The sequence below is a fragment of the Papilio xuthus genome, unplaced genomic scaffold (assembly GCF_000836235.2).
Source record: "Papilio xuthus unplaced genomic scaffold, Pxut_1.1 DF827461.1, whole genome shotgun sequence".
Taxonomy (NCBI): Eukaryota; Metazoa; Arthropoda; class Insecta; order Lepidoptera; family Papilionidae; genus Papilio; species Papilio xuthus.
In genome coordinates this window covers 3,904,198-3,925,787 of record NW_013531188.1, presented here as the reverse complement: position 1 = coordinate 3,925,787, position 21,590 = coordinate 3,904,198, and the positions used below count along the sequence as shown (strand labels likewise).

At 33.3% G+C, this 21,590-nt stretch overlaps 2 protein-coding genes across 2 annotated transcripts in view; one reads left to right on the top strand and one right to left on the bottom strand.

The window, feature by feature from the left end:
* The window catches only part of unc-13 (protein unc13 homolog), a 174,361-nt gene that overhangs the window by 113,171 nt on the left and 39,600 nt on the right, over nucleotides 1–21,590 (bottom strand). Inside the window, exons 9-17 of the mRNA XM_013314388.1 lie at nucleotides 21,229–21,314; nucleotides 20,947–21,043; nucleotides 20,252–20,456; nucleotides 19,000–19,084; nucleotides 18,599–18,826; nucleotides 18,373–18,484; nucleotides 18,225–18,292; nucleotides 16,551–17,969; nucleotides 15,938–16,296 (exon numbers count right to left, since the gene is read on the bottom strand). Of these exons, the coding sequence (XP_013169842.1) occupies nucleotides 15,938–16,296; nucleotides 16,551–17,969; nucleotides 18,225–18,292; nucleotides 18,373–18,484; nucleotides 18,599–18,826; nucleotides 19,000–19,084; nucleotides 20,252–20,456; nucleotides 20,947–21,043; nucleotides 21,229–21,314 (2,659 nt within the window). The remainder of the gene's footprint in view (nucleotides 1–15,937; nucleotides 16,297–16,550; nucleotides 17,970–18,224; nucleotides 18,293–18,372; nucleotides 18,485–18,598; nucleotides 18,827–18,999; nucleotides 19,085–20,251; nucleotides 20,457–20,946; nucleotides 21,044–21,228; nucleotides 21,315–21,590) is intronic.
* LOC106119421 (uncharacterized) lies at nucleotides 6,571–12,609 on the top strand. The gene is made up of 5 exons (XM_013314389.1): nucleotides 6,571–6,906; nucleotides 8,420–8,611; nucleotides 10,114–10,258; nucleotides 11,784–11,917; nucleotides 12,278–12,609. Exons 1-5 carry the CDS (start codon nucleotides 6,850–6,852, stop codon nucleotides 12,491–12,493), a joined length of 744 nt encoding a protein of 247 aa, XP_013169843.1. The 5' UTR covers nucleotides 6,571–6,849; the 3' UTR covers nucleotides 12,494–12,609.

Genomic DNA, 21,590 nt, shown 5'->3' with positions numbered 1-21,590 from the left:
AATACGATACGTTTAGGAATGTTAAACGCTCGTCTCATACCTTCACAGAGTTACTACAAAGGCGTGAGCAACACAGACGCTTTCGAGGAATTTGCCTTGAAAATTACGTCGTGCGAGCGAATCTCCGTTGTATCAAATCGAGTTTGGTATTTGAATATCTGCATCCGACAAATGTATTAAAGTTTACGATTTCTTCTTTGTTTTAGTTTTGTCTTGACCTTTTAGAACAACAAACACAAGAAAGGCGTTTAAACTGATAAAAATTAACGAGTTATTCACTTTTTTTTTCAAATATAGCTGAAGCCGTCTTCGTTTAAAACACGTTAACAAATCAAGTGTATTCAATAGTTATTAATACATCCAGTCTTCTTCTATGATACCTATTGTAGTGTACGCATAAACGTAGTGTTGTTTGTCTCGAGCGTACACGCCATAAGTACATGCCGGAGAAAGGCGACGTCAGTCGATGTCAGACCTTTGAGCCGGCAACTCGTGTCGGTACGTGAACGAGCCAAATATAGCGCAACGAATGCTATGCTACACCTATTAAAATCAAAACGAACTTATTGGGCAACATATTTCCTTTTAATACTCCTAGTTACGCAGTGTCGAATTTTCTTTTGGATTTTTATGAAATACTGGCTGACGCCTACGACAAAATAAAACTTAATCAGTTACTTAATTAGTCTATGTGTTCTTCGAGACTGTGTTGTATGTCAATGCCAAATTTCAGCGAGATATCAAATTGTAAAGTGAAACTGAAAAACAAATAATATATAAACTAAAGGAAAGATCTTGGATTTAATAAAGACTGTAATAAAGTTGAAAATAAAATATAATACTCGCTTTTGAAATTTAATTATCCATTCAAAACGTACTCTATCCGCTGCGAACCAATTGACTTAATTAATGTTTTATACTACACTAAAATTTTATAGGTCAAATTAAATAATATCATAATTAGCCCGTCGCTCTTCTAGTGACGAATTTTATGAAAATTAAAACCAAAATAAATTTATGCTCCTTACCATCTAACAAAAGTGTTAAATTTCAATTTTCTCATAACTTCTCTAGGATATGTAAAATTATATCAGACTCTAACTATAATAGTATTATAAATGCGAATGTTTAGATGGGGGGATAGATGTTTGTTTGAAAGTATCTTGGACGGATGAACGGATCTTGATGAAATTTGCCATGAATATGGGACATAGTCTGGAAAAACACATAGGCATAGCTGTCGCCCGCGACTTCGTCTGCTTGGAATTAAAAAAAACAATTAGTAGCCTATGTGTTCTTGTAGACTTAGACTATGTTCTACATCAGTCTTTCCCAAAGTGGGCGATAACGCCCCCTTGTGGGCGCTGCAGGTTTCAAATTGCGGGTTATAGTAAAAGTTTCGTTTAGAATTCTCCGTTAATATACATATGTAGGTCGCAATAAATAATTAATTTAAATATGTGAAAATATGGGGGGCGCTAAAAAAATTTTTATTCTCAAAGTGGGCAGTAGACAAAATAAGTTTGGGAACCACTGTTCTACATTTGTGGCAAATTTCAGGGAGATCCATGCAGCCAATCTGGAGATGTCGTCAAACAAATATCCATGCATAAATCCATCTAAACATTCGGATTTATAATATTAGCAAGATAGTAAGAAGTAAGATAAATAAATCAACAGTTTCGCAAGCATTGCAAATGAGAATTAGCTATTTAACCTTAACATTAAATGAAAACTAATATATTTATGCAACGCAAACAACATTAATATGCATAATTCCGGAGCACCGCGCACGTGCTTGTTTCAACTGAACTGCATTGCTCCAGCTATTTGCATACAACACATTCAAGAGGAAATTTCGTATACTTATTTGAAGAACAAAAATTATACAAACTAATTAGTTTTTATCCCTCACTATAATATTAAATTAAGCATTTATTTCTTAACTAGCCGTCGCCCGCGACTCCGTTCCGACCTTTAAAAAATTTATAATGAATAGCCTCTGTGTTCTTCCAGACTGTGTTTTGACAATTCCAACTAAGCTCTATGCTTGTGCTAGGATATGGTTCACGGCAATAGTCGAATGGCAGGATTCGAACCCCCGACCTCGTGATCGGAAATCCGTGCCTTTAACCATTAGGCTATTGACATTTTTATTATTGAATTAAGAGATATTAAAAGACATTCTTAAAGCATAATAAAGTATGAGTTAAGTTTCAAAAAAAACATTGAAAATATCAATAAAATGTTTAAAAATATGTTTCTTGGTTTCTTTCGTATTTTATAATTCCCGTACGAAATAAGTTATTTCAACAAATCTTTAAACATTAAAACTAACGTAGCTGAAAATGTAATTGTGATAAATAATACCCAGTTGGCTGCGTCAGGCGTGCGCTGAACGGTAAGTAATACTCTTAACCGGAAAATGTTCTTTAATGTCGCTTTAAACAACAAAATACAAAACTCGTAAACAAAGGAAATGAATTCACTACTTTATTTTCATACAAGATATGTTTAATTTAGTCTTACTAATATTATAAATGCGAATGTTTGGATAGATGTTTGTTTGTTTGAAGCTCCAAAACGACTGCATGGATCTCACTGAAATTTGGCATAGATATAGAACACAGAGGCTAGTAATTAAGATTTTATTTAATTCGGCGCGGACGGGCTCGCGGGCGACAGCTAGTTTTATTATAAACTTACTAGCAGTCGTCCATGACTCTGTCCGAACGGTATTAAAAATAGATAGTAGTCGATTGTCAGACCTACTCAATATGCATATAAGAATTCATAAAAATCGGCCAAGCCGTTTCGGAGGAGTATGATAACAGACAATGTGATATAAAAATCTTATATATAAGATAAATTTTCACAAATAATATAACTAATGTTATTAATTCTTTAAACTAATATATAATTTTCTATTGTGTAGTTATTGTTAATAACACAATGAAATCCCTACTGTTATTTTTGGAAAACAAAATCTGCACGTGTTGTTAGAATTAGCGTGGAATAAAAGTGCAAAACAGTACACAGAGTTACTAGCTAAGTAGCAATTAATTGCTGTAAGATGTTTTATCTAACAAGAAACAAAACAAATAAATGAAAGAAAATTAAAAATATAACGCTAACAGTAAAATCTTAATAATTAACTTAATTAAGTAAAAGCTCTCACTAAAATATCTTCTACCAAAATTGCATCTAAAAATAATGCCACAATTTTCTAATTGGACGCCTCTAACTGACTGGCAATTGTCAGAGGGTGACCTATTCTTGGACGATCGCCGGCGAGACGTACTTACAACCAAAACATGGAAAAGTAATTTAGTTGAGGAAGACGCGGATAGACTGAATACATTAGTGTATTACTGTACGTGTAGGGTTCTTTTAGATCATAAATGATTATATTTGTGAATGTATATGATTAAAAATATTTCAATTAAATATATCTTACGACGATAACGTACATTTAACTCCTGTTTGAAATCATATCTTGTATCTTTAAATGAGCAATTCTTGTATATATCTTTATATACATAAATCTAGAATTATATATATAAAGATTTCCAAAAAACACAATTAAAAAAAAATACCGAGCAAAGCTTCTCAAATGTCATCCAGATTTTCATAATTAATACATACGTTAACAACACAATATTGTTAGTAGTGTATGATTTAAAAGCTAACGAGCGTAGTTACTCGTAAATGCAATTTTAACATAAACAAAACTATTCAAATTGTTATTTTTTACTACTGAGACTTTTGTGGGTTGTTTTAAAAAAAAACAGCGATAAAAAAAACTTGACTAGGAAAAAAGCCCTCGCCGTGTTCTGATAAAGACGATTGGAGCGCCCTCTGGACATTTTTTATATTCCTTGCTAGGCAACAATAGATGTGTCGGCAGTGGAAACTCAGACTTATATTAAAGTGTCTCCGTATCAAAAATGCATCCTTTAGCAGTATACGAATGTAAAATGTTTTACCAAGCATTAATTAAAGTTACGTAAGAACATTTATATCGCAATGCAATTTCCTTCTTACACATTACCGCTAAATCGAATTACATTAAACGATTCCATTTCACGGTCCAACAATTTGTGTTTCATATTAATAAGTAACTACAAACCTACAAATACTTAAACTTTTTCAATTTGAATTAAATCAAACCAAATATTTATTTATTATATATTCTTACAATGAAGAAAATCATCGTGATACAACCTGCACATATCTGACAATAGATTCAAAAGATATGTGTGAAGTCAACCAACCCGGTTTGGTCAGCGTGGTTGACTACCACCTCATGTATGACGAGTTCCTCAGTGGGGACATATAGTGAGCTGATAATGAAAATAATGTTTGTCAATGACAATTTATCTGAGTTTAAAAACGGCAGTTAAAACAACCACAGAAGACTACATAAAATATATTAAAGTTTACTGGAAGAAGAAATGTAATAAGGTTTCCCAACACCAATGTATAAAAAAGTTTTACGAGAGTATAAGCTTTGGAATCTCTGGTCTATATCACCCATGTTTGTAATAATACGTGGTAACGAAATAAATGAATAACTCGGCCTAAGTATTTCAAATAACTTTGAAGTCTTAGTAAACGATTCCATTAATTGAGTTGCCCCAATCCTTTAAGCTAGAAAATTGTTGCCATTCAAGAGAAAATTACACAGCTCTTATCCACAAGACCTATAAAATAGAAAAGTAATTTAAAATAAGAACCTAAAACCCTATTTCTAAGTCTCATTTGAATGGATTTCTAATTAACAGTTATTTTACATTACAGATGCAGACAGGTAACAATAAACTATGCCGTTATTTTATAAATAAAATTATTTTTTTAATAAATCAAAACTTTTAAAAAATTAGTCTGACTGTGTATAAAATACATTGTCATCCGTGTCATTATCTTAGACAAAACAGAGACAACAATATGTTTTAAAAAAGGCACCGGGCTTAGAAAGCCACGGTACATTGTTTTCGTAAATATTTTAGACTAGCTGTCGCCCGCGACTCCGTCCGCGCGAAATTAAAAAAAACTATTGGTAGCAGAGTAATGTTAAATAGCCTTAAACCTTCGTCTATAAATGGACTATGCAACAAAAAAGATTTTTTCAAATCGGACCAGTAGCTCCTGAGATTAGCGCGTTTAAACAAACTCTTCCATTTTATAATATTAGTATTGAATCATATACTAAAGTTTCATGCTGCGAATTCCTAGGAATTCATTCCGATTTATTTTTTTTAAATAATTTTATGGCATTTTAACCAAAAAAAAACATCGGCATATTTAAAAAGACAAAACAAATAATGATAAATAAACCGATTATTATTCTCTACTCGTTTCCCAGTCATCCAATTAGTGTGTGAAAACGATTTTACCGGACTTAATATAATTAGTTTGGATGTTGGAGGGAGTGCGGAAGGTAATTTTATTCAATTATTTATAAACTAAATAATTAAAGTTGTGGATGGTGTTATGCAATCAACCTAAATTAATTTATAAATATATCTTTCAGTATTAAATTTTTCGTATAATCTATTTCAGTGTTTTAGTTATAAAAATAAAATATTCCTTTTGAAAAAGAGACAACGTTCAAGAAACATATTTCAAAATTAAATATAGATTAATTTAATTGTCTTCACATTACATAAAACTTAGCTTTGGTATGCTGTTAGAAAGAGTCTTGTCTTATTATTAAATAGTTACATAAAAAAGTAAATATAATAATGTCCATAGCAATAATATAATATATGTTCTACTTCTGTTAATGGTACAATACGAAATAATCGGGGATATATAAGTCCCCTGCGTTATTTAAAAGGTTAAGTTAGCAAGATTAATGACAGAATTTTTTACTTTGATTTAGGTCCTATTTCAGAGTAATTCGTACTTTACTAGCCTGAAACTACGAGTTTCCAATAACTTAGCAATTGTATGCTGTCATTGCTTTTTGTCTATGAGAAAATCAGAGACGAAACTATGTGTCTTATATGTGTTTCAGCCATCAAATTTTACTATTAAAATGATTTAATTTTTATGACAGTTTATGTCATAAAGTTTCGAAAATGGTGTACAAAATGTATGTTACGATAGGATGACACGGATATGATATTCTTGATATAGTTAATCAAACATATGGATATTAAAATATTATTTAAAATTAGCTTAAGTTCAACGTAGCAAGACTACACAAACGGACACACAATTAGCAACAAGATAGACTTTCTTAAAAGAATGTCTCGTCACCTGGTCAGCGAAGACCGCAAACAAAGAGATCCGCAACCGTATGATAAACTGTCAACACAAAACAATATGATCAAATAAAAAACAAAACAATTTAACATTTTAAATTAAACAATAACAATCAATCTCATTCATCAATCAGAAGAGCAAACGATTGACAATCAATTCACAACATAAAATATTTATACTTTGAAAATAAAAAACGTACATATGATTTAATGGTGAACGATTTAAAACGCGCTATAAACCAATGCAGCGGTCCAAGTGGTGATAATTGTCGATTGAATTTGGATCGTACCCATAACAAACGGCGCGCGAGGCAAAACAACAGTAGCCCCGTTTTAAACAATCAGTTGGACTGCAAAATCCACACACGCAAACCGCATACATGACAAACTTCGTGATATTTTTATATTTAAAGTGAATTTAACATTTTAAACAAATTAAAAATTAATTTCTCTCAATTTTTAATTAGCATAAAATTAAACAGATTAAAAATTCAATTAAGTTATTTAGGAAACAAATGCCGGAATATCCGGTAGGATGTTAGTATTCAGTTGAAATGTGATGTGGCATTAACGAACGGAAATGAATCGCAACGTGTTCATAGCTTTTATTTGCACATCTCTTGCCGTTACCTTTCAGGTGAGTTCATTTATTTTTTAATTATAAGATGACGAACGATCAAACAGTCAACTGTTTTCGCTACAATAGCGAAGTGATTATAGCCCGTAGACGACAATAAATTAAAAGGTCGTAGAAACAATGCCTATATTTATTGAATGAGAAACTAAACAACATAGACTAAAATAATTATACAGAGTAATGTATTAATAATTTCAACTCTCTCTTATTTTAAATAGTTCTCTCGCATTATTGTAATAACCGTCTACTACTTTTTTAGGTTTAAAACCTCAGCTCTGTAAGTTGAATAATTTTCAACAAGTTTTGTTACGAATTTATCCAAACATTCATATTTTTATTTTAACTCTTTGCTTATGTGTAACATTTACTAATTATTATTTTTTTTTTATGTAAGAAGAAGTAAAAATGTAAGCAATAACATAAATGTCAATTTGTCAAGACAATTCAGATTTTTTTATCATAATATTGTTTTCTATATCGTTATAATTAAACATCAAGCACAAATAAAATTCATACGCGCGTATTTTTTTAAGTTTAAAAATAAATTGAGATTCAAACGTTGCATATAAACATATACATAATATAGTTTAAGAGACCTTATAATTTTAAATTGTTTTGCTAAAACTTGGAAACTCGGTCACTGTACATGCGACCGAGTTTCTAAGTTCCGCATACCCAAGTTTCAAAAAGCATTGGTAACCCTTACAGCGGATTTCAGTTAGATGGACGTGGGATATTTATATTATATGCAATATTAGCTTAATAATAGTAAAAGATATAAATCAACACGAACCTCCTGAAAAAATTTAGTAAGTAATGAGGAACGTCGAACAAAACAACAAATCACATTTTGAAATTTTTTGTGACGCCAATTGATTGCTCTCCATGAACTTGGCCAAATTTATACTCTTTTGCCCAAAAATATATAATGTGGTGTATCGGTTTTTGTTCCTACGCCCCTCTAATATAAACATCGAAAATATTATATATCTCATTAAAAGAGAAAATATTACTACGTCTTATTATTTAGTTAAATGTAAACCTGACTGGTTCTTTTGTAAGATTATGATATGATATAATTTAGTGCTAGACCTCATTGGTGGCCTAAGGTTAAATTCGTTATACTTATAATTCTTTTAAAACATAGTAATTATGCGGAAATTAATGAATTACATAGCTCCGTTTTCAACAATTAAGCATATGAACAATCACTACACCTTTATAAATTAAATATGATAGTGTGAAACTGCTTAATATGGCAGTGAGTTTGCTTAAAAAATTTCTAGACGCTATGTAACCCGATATATCCAAGCCTGGATAAATAAAAGTCCAAAGTACCGATGTTTTTCTCGCTTATCCAGCTTTCACTTATTCAGGTTTGGCTGTATTTATATTTTGTTTACAAAATTAAAAAAAATAGTTATAATATTCGTTGGTTTGTTGCGGAGCTACGCTAGCTTAATATTCTATGTTTTTTTACGTTAAAATTGTATGTTATAATTTTATTTTACAGACTACAGACTTTCAAGACAACCTTATCAATGGGTACCGTACATTGATAGCCGACATACAAGTGAGAACACAAAAGTCTAGAGAGGACATGGACACTCTTGTATCACAAATTAAACTTCTCATGAAGAACGAAGCAGACAAAGCTATAAATTACATGACGGTGTATCTCGAACAAATATCTTTATACTTTCAGGTAATTTATTAAATGAATAAAAATTTTTCCAATTGTGATATTTTCCAAGGTGATATTTTTCAATGTGGTATTTTGTTTGTTAGGTAGGTAGTTGTTGGTTTTTTTTTATTGACTACATTAGTTTTACTATTTATTGTATTGTTTTACATTCAAAGGAATGAACACAATTTAAATTTAAAAAGTAAACGTATGAAAAATATTTAAATTTTTACTATCCCAAATTAAACGTGTTTTAGCGTAAATTTATGACCTTTACTCGTGAATTTTCTAGTCTTAAATCTACTCATAAATTTCTTTATTCCATAATTACTTCCTTAATGTATTAAGTTACTTGTTATAAAGGATGTTTTAAAACTGATAAAAAGCCTTATCTCTGCTAGACTAAAGTACCTAAGAATTCAAGTGAGAAACTTTAGAAATATGAATTTTTAAGCGTTATGCAAACACCAAAATAATGGTCATAATTAGCAATTAAAAATTAAATTAACAATTCATTAGTACCATTTCATGCCATAACATTTACTACTATACTATGATATTAAGATTGTTAACACTAAAAAGTACTCATAGTTTATCATATACTGCCGCTTACAGTAATTTAATGATTACTTAAACAGTCGCTCAGTATAGATTTTACAATAGTATCAGGGGGCAAACGAGCAAGCCGCGTCTCACCGCATATCAAGGCCGGCAACGCATCTGCGGTTCTTCTAGTATTGCTGATGTCCATAGGCGTCTATGAACACATCAGTGTTCTCGCTGCTTGTTTGCCCCCTTCTCTTATAAAAAAAGTTGCCCGATTTCGCCAAAATAGTGAAGAAACCGCTGCCTAGAGACATTGGCATTTTCAGATGCGTTGCCTGGCTTTTGCCTAATCCCTCTCCCCTTCCAATCTGTATTCATTAGGAAAAGATGGAAAGGAAAATAATACAAAAATTAGTCCTCCCACACACTCAATCATCAAACGAAACGCGAAGTTGCTCCCATTTGATGCCTATCTTCTGTGTTATTCCTTAAGTTAAATCTATATTAAGGCACTCTCTTAGTAATTATTTAGTACATGAATTTTGTATGTTTTCATCTGTTTCTTAATTTACTAAATGTTAACAAGAACTTTAGCTTTATACGAACAGCTTTGTATGTTAAAGTTTAGGAGAAATGTGGCCGGCGGCCTTCCATCCAACTTTAACAATCATGTTACCCACTGTAACAACAAAGTCCGAACAACTAGTTACTACATCCAATTATGAAGACACAATACGAATGTGTTAGAAACTTTTTAATGTTGAATCTATTATATTTAAGAGGATAAGATTAAAAATTAGCAAACAATAGAAATCTTTTCTAGCAGCAAATTATTAGTTAGATAAAATAAAATTGGACAATATTTTATTACGAGAAAATAACTCATGGAAGAAAGGAAATAATTCTTGGAAGAATACTAATACGAGTCTGTTTCTTATCTCATTAAAACATTGATAATTTTTTTTTATATGTTGTAGATAATAATTCATGACCGCAAGCCGCGTAACGGAACGTACTGCAAGGAAAGTATTGTCAAACTTTTGGGAGAAAATTTACAACTGGCCGATGAGAATGTAACATTATGCCTCGCTCTTGGTTACCAAAGAGTACAAAGGCTGCCAGGTAACAGACATTTTATTATTAACTAGCGTCACCCGCGACTCCGTCCGCGCGGAATAAAGAACAACTTAATGAGTAGCCTATGTGTTCTTCCAAGCTATGTTCTACATCTATGCCAAATTTCAGCGAGATCCATGCAGCCGTTTCTGGAGATACCTTCAAACAAACATCCATCCATACATCCAAACACTCGCATTTATAATATTAGTAAAATAAGATTTCCTGCCTAATCTTATGAAACACATAATCTGATCTTGCTCAAATTTCACTAACCGTTGGTTTCCGACACCAAAAGATCCGTTTAATCCATATCGTCATCCCTGTCATTATATTTGACAAAACAAAGATGACAATATGTTTCAAAAAGGGATTTTGGTTTCGGAAGTCCTTAAAAGATATAACTATTCTACGATTATAAATACAAAATATAATTAATACGTTTACTAGCTTCATTTTTTTTGTATTTTTGCTTACTAAACTGTGTCTGTTTCGTGTGCTTACAAATCTCCAGTGGCGAAGTATCATTGTTAACCTACATACGGGCTTCTTTATTTTGGGAGTGTCTTCCTTGTTTGCGTTACGTGTGGTACAGTTCGTAACAAACACAGGATGTTTTGAAAACATTTGCTCTGTTATACAATAATAAAGGATACAAAGGAATCTGATAAATGTTAGACTTGCTTTACTATATTAAAATACAGTATACAGTCGTTCTTTTCATATTTGTCACTGCTTTATTCCCAAAAGCATTTATTTTTAAAACCTTTGCGTAGGAAAACCTAAAGATAACTCAATTAAAAATGTTACTTATTAGGCAAGATGTTAAACATCATATTATGACGTGAGTTGCTCGAATTTTATGAAAAGTCTAAACTTTGATGGGCAAAACTTCAGATCAGTATAAAACAAATCGAAAACCGATAAATTCTTGTATTAATGCATCTAATTGCCACATGAAAATGGGGTTTAAGCCTTGTATTGAAACAATAGGTAATACGAATATTACGTTTGAATTGTATTTACTTTTGATAAGATAAAAGGCTTTTCTATCGTGCTTTACACTATAGTACTAAAGTACTGATACAACATTATTTCTAATTGTCGATTATTGGACATTGTCAATATAAAACGACGTATTTATAAGTTAGTCTAGGCTCCGAATATCATTTTGTCCCACTCGGCGTCGAGACCCTTGGTCCGTGGGGTCCTAGCGCTTTAAGACTTTTTAAGGACATTTCCAAAAAAATAATCGACATCACAGGGGACCGAAGAGCTGGCAGCTACCTCGGTCAAAGAATTAGTTTAGCTGTACAGAGGGGGAACGCTGCCAGTATCTTCGGGACCTTGCCTAAAGGGACTCCTTTTAATACCATATTTTAGTGAATTATTAGTTTTTTTTATATTTTATTTTATATCATAGATTTAAGACTATTTGTAATTATAGAAATAAGGATGTATAATAAATTCTTTTATAAGTTTACTTAATAAACTATAAAATTATAATATTGAATTTTTATTTTCATTACAGAAAAGCTACAAGTCCATTTCGAAACTTTGGAAAACTTGAAAAAATATTCAGCATCTAAATTATTCGAATGTCAAAAGCAGCAGCAAGTTGGTGGTAATTGCTCTCACGAGAGTCAAGATCTCGAGAGGACAGTTGTAAGTAACAGGGAAATAATTATGTACTCTTTTTCAATTAATTCTTGCTATAAATTAGTAGATGCCACACGAGTGCTGAACCGCAGGTGCGGAACCATAATCTTATTAAAAACTACACTTACAAAACAAATCAAGACTGCACACAGAATATCAAACATTTTAACATATTTGAACATCAAATTTCAACTCTATTGTGATTCAATCACGTAACGTTATGTTTTGCGTTGAGTGTAGCTCACAATATATCCAAAATCCTAAAAGAGATTCGCCGTACCGCAATCGTATCGCACGTGTGGCAACACCTTTATATTTTATATCTATATTTTAAACGCTATTGTTAATTTTTTCACAATATTTCAGTTCCTGTACGAAACATCACCGTTTCCGGTTGTGATGGCGGAAATAGCTATCCATGGCTTCAAAGAGGTATCAGATCTGAGTGTATGTCTTAAAGATATAATATCTAGAATGATGACTCACTCCGTCAAAGTGATCGGAGACTTCAACAGATGTATCCATAACATTGAAATGCCTAAATTAAAATATTTGTTGAAATTCATGAAGAAATATGCATAAATAAACCAATAGGGATTATATATCCCATTCATTTGGTACAACATTATTCAATATTAATTAAAAAATCTTCTGTAAATTAATTCTTATAATTGCCAACTAAAAGACAAATAAATTAACAGTGAAATAAATCCAATAAAATTTAGTTGTAAGTTTAGATATATATTTTGTAATTAATACTTTAAACATATCTAGTATTCAACTTATTAATATACGTTATAAGTATATTTACTTTAAGTAATCTGTAATATTTTCCGATTGTCTCGTAAAAATAAATGTTAAGATTTTAAATAAGCAAACTCTTTATTATTCCCTCAGTGAAAATTGCTCTCAGCTGACGCTTCTCATGTAAATACGTCTGTGACATTTGAACTAAGTGCAACTGCTGAATATCATGAAAGTAAGAAAATATTACAATGCAGATGTAAATAAAAACATGTTTTACATGCGAAGTTACTTTGTGAGGTGATACAGCGTACATTTAAAGTTTGACTTCGTATTCTTCTTAAGATGTTACCTCTTTTTCATGTTTACGATCTATTTAGAAAATATAACATTCTTTTATCACCTTATAAATATATTCTTTTGGATATTTGTAATAACTGGTTGCAAATAAAATCATAAAGCTTACGAAATTTTGTAAAAAAAAAAAAAATTCTCCACAAAAACTTTAGTGTTCCATTCAAAAATAGAACGCGAAATAAACAATCGTGGCTTAGATTGTAATGACAGTAACAAGCACGTTATGAAAATATAAACCGACGATGTTTAAACATATCTCTAAGTACAATAATCAAGATAACAAGGTATAACTTACCAATATTATAATGACATCGGTCGAACAGGGTTGATATTTTAACAACCGACTAAATCGTAATGTCCGTTGAGCCATCGTAAGCGGACCCACTGGTCTAGATGTGTGTATTAGCGGCGAAGGCGGCGGATGTGGCGGCGGCGTGGATACCGGCGGAATACTTCTCCTTACAGTCTCCAAGGGCATCGTCCGAGCTACAAGACTGTCACTACCAATTGAAGTTGCACTACCACTGAACATATTCATCAAATCACCGATAGATCCACCACCACTGGACCCAGCGCCGTACCGTAACTTGTCCAAATCCGTTAAACTAGATCCTCGTCTGACACGGAGACGAGAACCAGTAACATTCGAACGACTGGAGAATGTTTTCTCACGATATATATCTTGCTCACTGGCCGCTTGGCCCTTACGACTGCGCATCATTTTAAACATTTGTATCTGGTTAAACTCAATAACGTACTAACGTTCACACTTGTACTGAAATAATACCTGAAGTAAAACTTAATTTGCATATAGATAGGAGATAGGTGCGCGCGCGTCGTGTTATTAGGGCCATGGCCGCCCGCAGGATGTCGCTATCGAGTCCTTGTATATTTTCGTTGCCATTAAACACATGTTTCAACAAATATTTTTTTCCTAAAGATGTTAACTGGTCCGATGCTTTTTACGAACTGAACGAAGCATAGTTTGATATGAACATATGTATAGTTGGAACAAGTCAGTTGAACTAATGAGGTAATCGGGTTCAAAGCGTCACGGGACTCAGCGGGCGGTTCGGGCCACTTAACGAATAGGCCCCGTTAAGCAATAGATGTCTGAGACTGCAAACGATTTTTTTATAAATCATTTATATTAACACAATGTTTTGAATTCTTGTAGAATAAATGAATAATTCAAGCTATTTAAATGGCATCAAAAACTCTTTGTTTTCTAAATAGCACACATTATTTAAACTTAGCAAATAACGAATTAATTAAAAATACTGACTGACCGACAGTGTAGTTAAATTGTCACTAAAGACAGCTCTTTAGTGTAGATTTAGATTGCAAAACCGACACTTAGGGTATTCATGGTTAAGCAGTTCATTACAATAGTAATTGTTTCCTTATCGTTGGTAATAGTAATTGTTACATCGTCATCCCTCTCATTATCTTTGTTAAAATCGAGATAGCAATGAGTATATTAACAAATACGTAACCAGACGAAGAAAATTAAGTGAAAATTTTTACTAAGTCATAAACGAACAGTAAAATAAACCTTTTAATAAGTAGAAAAATCTCTAACCTTCCAAAAGTCATGATAACATTCAAATATGCCCTTATCTTCAAGGTTATTCATTAAGGGGTCGGTATCGTGCGGCGAAATAACAGCATTTTCACATTTACGGTACGTAATCTACATTCAGTCCCGACAGGGGGCAGCACTACTGCTTGTTCTTAGATGCTTTTATATTGTTACGAAATGTACTCCTTACAAATAAATAAAATACTGTAAGACGTATCATTATTACCAAACTAGCACACAGCAGGCAAATTATCCAGTAAATGTCATATTTCGTATTGACACATGGTTTGAGATCAAAATCTCTGTAAAGCATATCGTTATCCCTCTCATTTTCTTGAACAAATCAGAGATAACATGCCTTTAACGGGGATTATGGTCTCAAAAACCCACAAGGAAAGTGAGGTATTGATTGACCAAGAGAGTAATGGTTTATCATATTACTGTATGCTTTATTTCCTAACGTATTGATTAGTTCTTTAAAAAAAATATATTTAAGTCACAAATTATTTTAAAAAAAAGGAAATTTCCACTAACATTTCTTCGTGTCATTCTCTGTGTTAATTAGTTTTTCTATATGTTTTTTTATTATAAATATTAAAAGTATTTTAAAGTAACAGACAAAATTATAAATAGCGACGTACCTGAATTTAAATCGGTAAGTTGATTAGATGTAAGATTAGTAATAGGATCTGAGGATAGTAATGTTTCATCATTATTATGGGCAATTTCAAACTATATCAAGACAAGCACGACCTTCAGTAATGAAGTATACGAAGAAGTTGGGTTTAGTTATTTTGCTAGATATTAACGTTCAATTTATAGGATTTTAACGAAGTTTAACTATCCAATTAATAAATGAATATTGGACACATACAGCGCTATAACATGTTCAAGTAACTAATAGGTACTTCTTTAAGGATCACTGTTAGTTGATTCGCCCGAATTGTGCAATTTGATGTTAGTTGCCTAAATTATTTATTTTATTGTTACATTTGTTATAGAACTGGAAAATCGGTGTTGATTTTTTACAGAAATAAAATATCAAAGTAGTCAAAACAGATCAAATTCAGAACTTTCTTCTTTTTCATAGTGACATAAGTTAATAATGGAAGAAGAAATTATTTTCAAAATTCAGTGATGATATTTGAGATGGAATAAACCGACGAGATGAACAACCGTACCTAGATTACATAAAAATACACAAAGACAATGTTATTTCTCCATGAACACTACACTAAAAATAAAACGTGACGAAAGAAACAATAAAATAACACAATTATCAATTGATAAATAAATAAAAAAACATATGCTTATTTCGTCACAAATATTAAAAAATGACTCACGTTTAGCTGCATGACGATTTTGTTGTAAGCTCGATGCCACCGTTGTTTTGGCGTCAGCTTCGGCTGTTCCGGCTGGAAATCCAACTGTTCTGCTTTTTCTCTGTCTTCGTCTTCTTGGAATACTGTATCATCTTCGTTATACGCTTCATCGACTTCATTGAACTGTTCCTCTTCAAACTTTTCTGTTTCCTCTCTAAATGCATCGTCTCTATCATGGAAACTTTGTTCCTCGTCTTGATATTCAGAACCTTGCTCGTCAAATGAGTCTCTTGTTTGAAATGTATCAAACTCTTCCGGCACTTCGTGATACGTTGTTCGTTCATCTTGAAATGTCACTTTTGATTTATCACTAATGGCTTCTGAAAAAGACAGATTCATTAAATAAAGATAACAGATAACCCTTATCTTAAGTAACATAGCAAATTCTTAATTACACAATTCTTCAATTATCGTGAAACATTACTTGAAAGTATAACAATAATCCCAATCTTCTGAAGAAAATCTCCAATTTGTTTGAAAATCGTTTAAAACAAAATTTTGTAAATGTACTCCGTTTATATTTCATATTATTGCATGTTATCACTTCCCATCAGATTTGCTTTATAGTACTCACCTTCTTGTGTGGTTGGGACGGGAAACTTTTCTTCTATCTGAACAGAACTTTGTGAAGTCTTTCGATCGGGTATCGACGGTGCTTGACTATGGTAACTATCAACAGAAGGCTTACGAATTTGTGAGAGAGTTCTCGTAGGGGAGGCAGTCTTTTTTAAGCTCGGACTTGAAACTTCAGGTGCGTGAGTTTCTGTATCAATTTCTTCTTGAATTGTGTCATGCATATACTCGTCATCATGATACCTGTCTAAAGAAGTTCTGTCTCGGTCTATGCTTTGATCTAATTCAGTCTTTTGGTACTCTTCTTCGTAGGCACTTTCGTCAAAACTCGATTGAGCAAAGTCCTCCGGTGCGTCGGGTAACGTCCGTGTTCGTCGCACTGAAGGTCTTTGTATAGATTCCTGTCTCCTGAGTGATGGTGTTCTTGGCAAGACAGGTGTACTTGTAGTTGTAGCGGCAGTAACTGTTACTGATTTTGGCACTTCGGGGACGGATGTAGTAACGGGAGCGGCGGTACTTGAAAATGGAGTTGAAGGAGCTACAGTAGGTGTCATTTGACTAATAGAGGCTGTAGTTGCTTGTACTGTGGTTGTCGGTTGGCTTAGTGAAGGCGGAGCAACTGCGGCAGCCGCGGCTCCAAAGAAACTACCAAGTTTTTTTGCACCGCCTGCCATTAGGGAACCTAATGTAGCCGCTCCCGTTAAAACAGTGGACTGGAGTTGTTGCGTGGGTAACTTTTGCTGCTGCTGCTGTTGTTGTTGTTGTTGCCTTTGCTGTTGCTGTTGTTGTTGTTGTTGCTGCTGCTGCTCTCGTTGTGATTCTTGTTGTTGTTGTAATTGTTGCTGACGGTACTTTTCCTGCTCCTGTTCATATTGTTGCTGCTGTAGTTCTTGTTGTTCTTGTTGCTGCCTGTAATCTTGTTCCTGATCTTGATATTGTTGTGACTCGTAGTGTGTTTCATACTGTTTATCGTATTGTTCCTGACTATACTGTTGATCTTCGTAATTACTTTTTTCGTATTGATCTTGTTCATATGTTTGCTGATCATATTGTTTCTCTTCGAACTGTGATCGATATGTTTGTTGCTCTGGTTGTTGTTCATATTGTTGGCTCTGTGTTAAATTATCTTGATATGATGATTCGTACGGTTGAAACTGGTAATCTGTTTTCGTTTCTAAGTAACTACTTTCCTCTTTGTAAATCTGATCTGTAATTTCGTAGTTATATTGTTGTTGGCTTTCATAAGGTAAATCATACTGTTGGTAACTTTTACTTGAATCCTGTTTAGTTGTTACAGGCGGTTGTGGTAAATAATTAACTGTAGTCGTTACAGTTTTCGACGTTATCGTATCTACATCACTTTTAACTGTATAAGATAATTGTGTTGTGGTTTCTGTTTCACCCCATGTTGATTTTTGAGCTGAAAAAACGAACACTTTTTGTAAAAACTTATTACACGAACACCACATGTTAATAAACACAGAATCTCATAAATACTGATTGAATAAATATTTATGCTCATATTAATTTAAACTGCCGGAAGTTTTTATCTGTATATTTTACTCGGAATTGTGTATGTATATAAAAATCGTTGTTATTTTTAACTCTATAAACCCTGACATTGATAATACCCGTGACTTGCAATATTTATTTAAATTGTTTTGTGAATAATTACCAGTTGCAGCAGGCGGCGTTGCATGAGGTGTTTCGTCGAAGAAAGGTTGCATACCTTCGTCATCGTAACTACAAAGATGTATAGAAAACGTTAAGATATTTTTCTTTTTAAATACTAAAAACAAACTAACTTGAAACATAAACTATACCTGGCATTATAATTAGTGTCTTGGTACTGTTCAGTGGCAGTGTCTTGATATTGAGATTGATAGCCGTAAGTGTTGTAATCATAACTTACGTCAGGTACGGCTCTCTCTGATTCTGTGGTACAAAGAAAATAATTAAACTAAAAATTAACACATATTATATGTTGAAAGACATCAAGTACGGAAAAATTAATAGTTTTTGGAATTGTTTTCTATGTCTACTGTATACCTTGTGTGTAAGGCACATGTGTATGAGTGGTCACGACCGGTACAACGGGTGCGACCGACGCAACATTAGTTGCAGGCTGCGGGAGGGGCGCGGGGACTGCGGGCGCGGGGGGCAGGCGAGAAGCGCGTGGGGGTCGCGGTAGACGCCTGCCTCTCCGCGTACTCCCGTGATCGCTGCCCGGCGGCAACGGCAACGCACGACCACGTTTGGGCGTCGAAGATGGCGTTGCTAGAAACAGAGATACGGTGTTTTATCTTCGATGCGATGTGTTCTACCAATTTTAATAATGGAGATTTTACTTTACTTCATATTAGCGCAGTGACGCACTCATTTTAGAAATATAACAAGAAACAAACACAAACGATAAAAAATCGAATTCTCTGTATAATTCAAGTAGGTACCAGGAAGACTAGCCGCCGTTCTCCTCGGCCGAGGCCGATACGGAGCCATCTCGTTGTAATCCGAATAACGAGATGAGGGAGGAAACTGGAACAAAAAAAGTAATTAAACCTTATTTTTAATAAAATATTAGCAGATTTTATTAAATTTACTAATATTTCTTGTATCATTCCAAATAAGCTCAAGGCTTGTGCTAGGACATGGTTTACGACAATAGTCGAATGGCGGGATTCGAACTCCCGACCTCATGATCGGAAATCCGTACCATTAACCATTAGGCTAGTTGTATCAGGTTTTGTAACTTTTAGAACAAAACTAAAACAGGATAATGTTTGTTTATATTTATGTCGATAAATAATTATTAGAAGATATAAATTTCCAGTGTGGGAAGATCCGAATCTCACAGTAGACAGGCATATTTACGGTCGGGAACTGTTACCAAGACTCAAGGGAAATACAACTTGCAGTCTTAGTTCTATTTTTTTATTAAACATATAAAGTCACCTTACCACCTAAGTGCAAATAGTACGTGTGTAAAGGCATTCAATTCTTTTCCTTTATTACATGTTTGTTTTGCATTAAACTAACAGAGCCCACGACTTTGTCCACGTGAAATACTCTATTTGGATAGCATTTGAATTATTCAGGCTACTTACTACTTACTTACTTAACTCATACATATTTAACTCACAAAACATTCACATACATCTCACATATTCTAATACTTTCATCTCCTATTATTATGCATCCATGAGTCAAACAAACAGTCTAAAAAATAAGTTTCAAGCTTCTAAGTAAAAAAATGACGATATTCCCATACAAATTTCCAACTCCCTTTTCGACCCCTTACAACCTCTTTTTCGCGTCAAAAAGTACCATAGGTCCTTTCCCAGGCTCAAGATTATCTGTGTACCAAATTACATTTAAATCGGTTCAGTACTTTTTGCGTGAATGAAGGACAGATATACAAAATTACTTTCTCTTCTCTTCTCGTTCTGTTCTGTTTTGATCTAGTGTATTCCAGTTTTATGAGCGTCCATCTCTTTTCTTATTAAAAAATCTAGTAACACAAACTAAACGCTATTAGTTGTACTTGATCAACCACTGCTCTCAATAGCCACCAAAAACAATATGACACTGACAAATTTTACTTTACTAATTTAAAACATCTAACTGTCAAGGCTTCAGGTCTGTGTCGGGTATGAAATTAACTATGATTTATTATTGCAGGTATCAAAACTATCCAATTCTTACCTGTTTGGTTGGCAGTTGCGGTAATTGCACGACAGAGGAGCGGCGCTTGTTGACGATGTTCTCGTACTCAGTGGAGGTGAGGCCGTAGCCATCGTCAAACAGGTACCGGCTGCCCCACGGCCGCGACTCGTACGACCCGTACGGATAGCTACTCGAGTCATAGTATTCCTCGTAGCTTGGCTGATGTGATAAATGCGAATGGTCCCTGGAAATGAAAATCACCAGTTAATTATTATAATAGAAGTATGCACGGATAAATTGAGAAGACGCGACAGAAGTGTGTCAAAGCACAATTTCTTATTCTCTGTCACCTAACTGGCGTATTTATAGTGTTTCAAAGGCATTCATCATCAGCTCTCTATACGTTTCCATAGAGGAACTCGGAGTCTACGCCAAGTTAAGTGTGACTAGGCGATAGTAAGCCATGCTGCCCCGATTGCGGATTAGTCGTTTAAACACATTTTAAAATTCTTCGCAGATATATGCAACCATGTTTTCCTCAACCGTAAGAACGGTTTAAATCGAAGAACACATTGGTACATGGCGGGGTTCGAACTTGGGCTCTGCATATTACAAGTCAAGTATTTAACACCTGATACACCGATGTTTGTTTGTACGGAAATGGTTATTTTTAGAATGAATAATTCTTCTTACTAAGTATTTTACTATTTACATTCTAAAGCAACAGGTCGTACCTTATGTGCGTGCTAGTGCTGTAAACGTCGTAACCATAGCCCATGTTGTCGTCATACAAAGTATTCTGACGCTCTAGGCTCGGCCTCCTCTGCTCCTCTATATTATATAACATATCTTAAACATTTTATGTTATAAAATTAATCACATACTTTGTGTAAAACTTAAAATCATTTAAATTGTATCAATAGCGGTACTTTAAATAATATTTCCTGTCTGTCTTTCGATTGGTATTTAGAGCTTATTCAGATATATCGATGTATGTTATTATAAAATGAGTTTACCTCCCGATTGCCAATCTGTCGCTGTTCGCCAAGAATACGCAGATTCCACGCTCGCCTGCGCGTGCATCTGCGACCATGTTTCTATCCTGTAATTATAAGTAAACATTTTTTTATCACAAAACATTGTTATATTCATTCAACTAAAACATAAACGTCAATTAACATTTTTTTAATCATATTATTAAATTTAATTTATTAAAATAAAGCCAGCACGTAAAATGTATTTTAATTTAATTGTTAACAATCTAACTTTGACAAAATATGACTGCCACTTTCAAAGTCGATGAAAATACTGCAGATATGTTTCCTATTAAGGACTATACGTGTTATTAAGGTCAAATATTGACTTCTTACTAATATTA

Coding starts and splice junctions, on each gene's coding strand:
- LOC106119421 (XM_013314389.1), top strand. CDS start 6,850: ATGAATCGCAACGTGTTCATAGCTTTTATTTGCACATCTCTTGCCGTT. Junction 6,907..8,419: donor CTCTTGCCGTTACCTTTCAG/GTGAGTTCATTT, acceptor TTTATTTTACAG/ACTACAGACTTTCAAGACAA. Junction 8,612..10,113: donor AAATATCTTTATACTTTCAG/GTAATTTATTAA, acceptor TATATGTTGTAG/ATAATAATTCATGACCGCAA.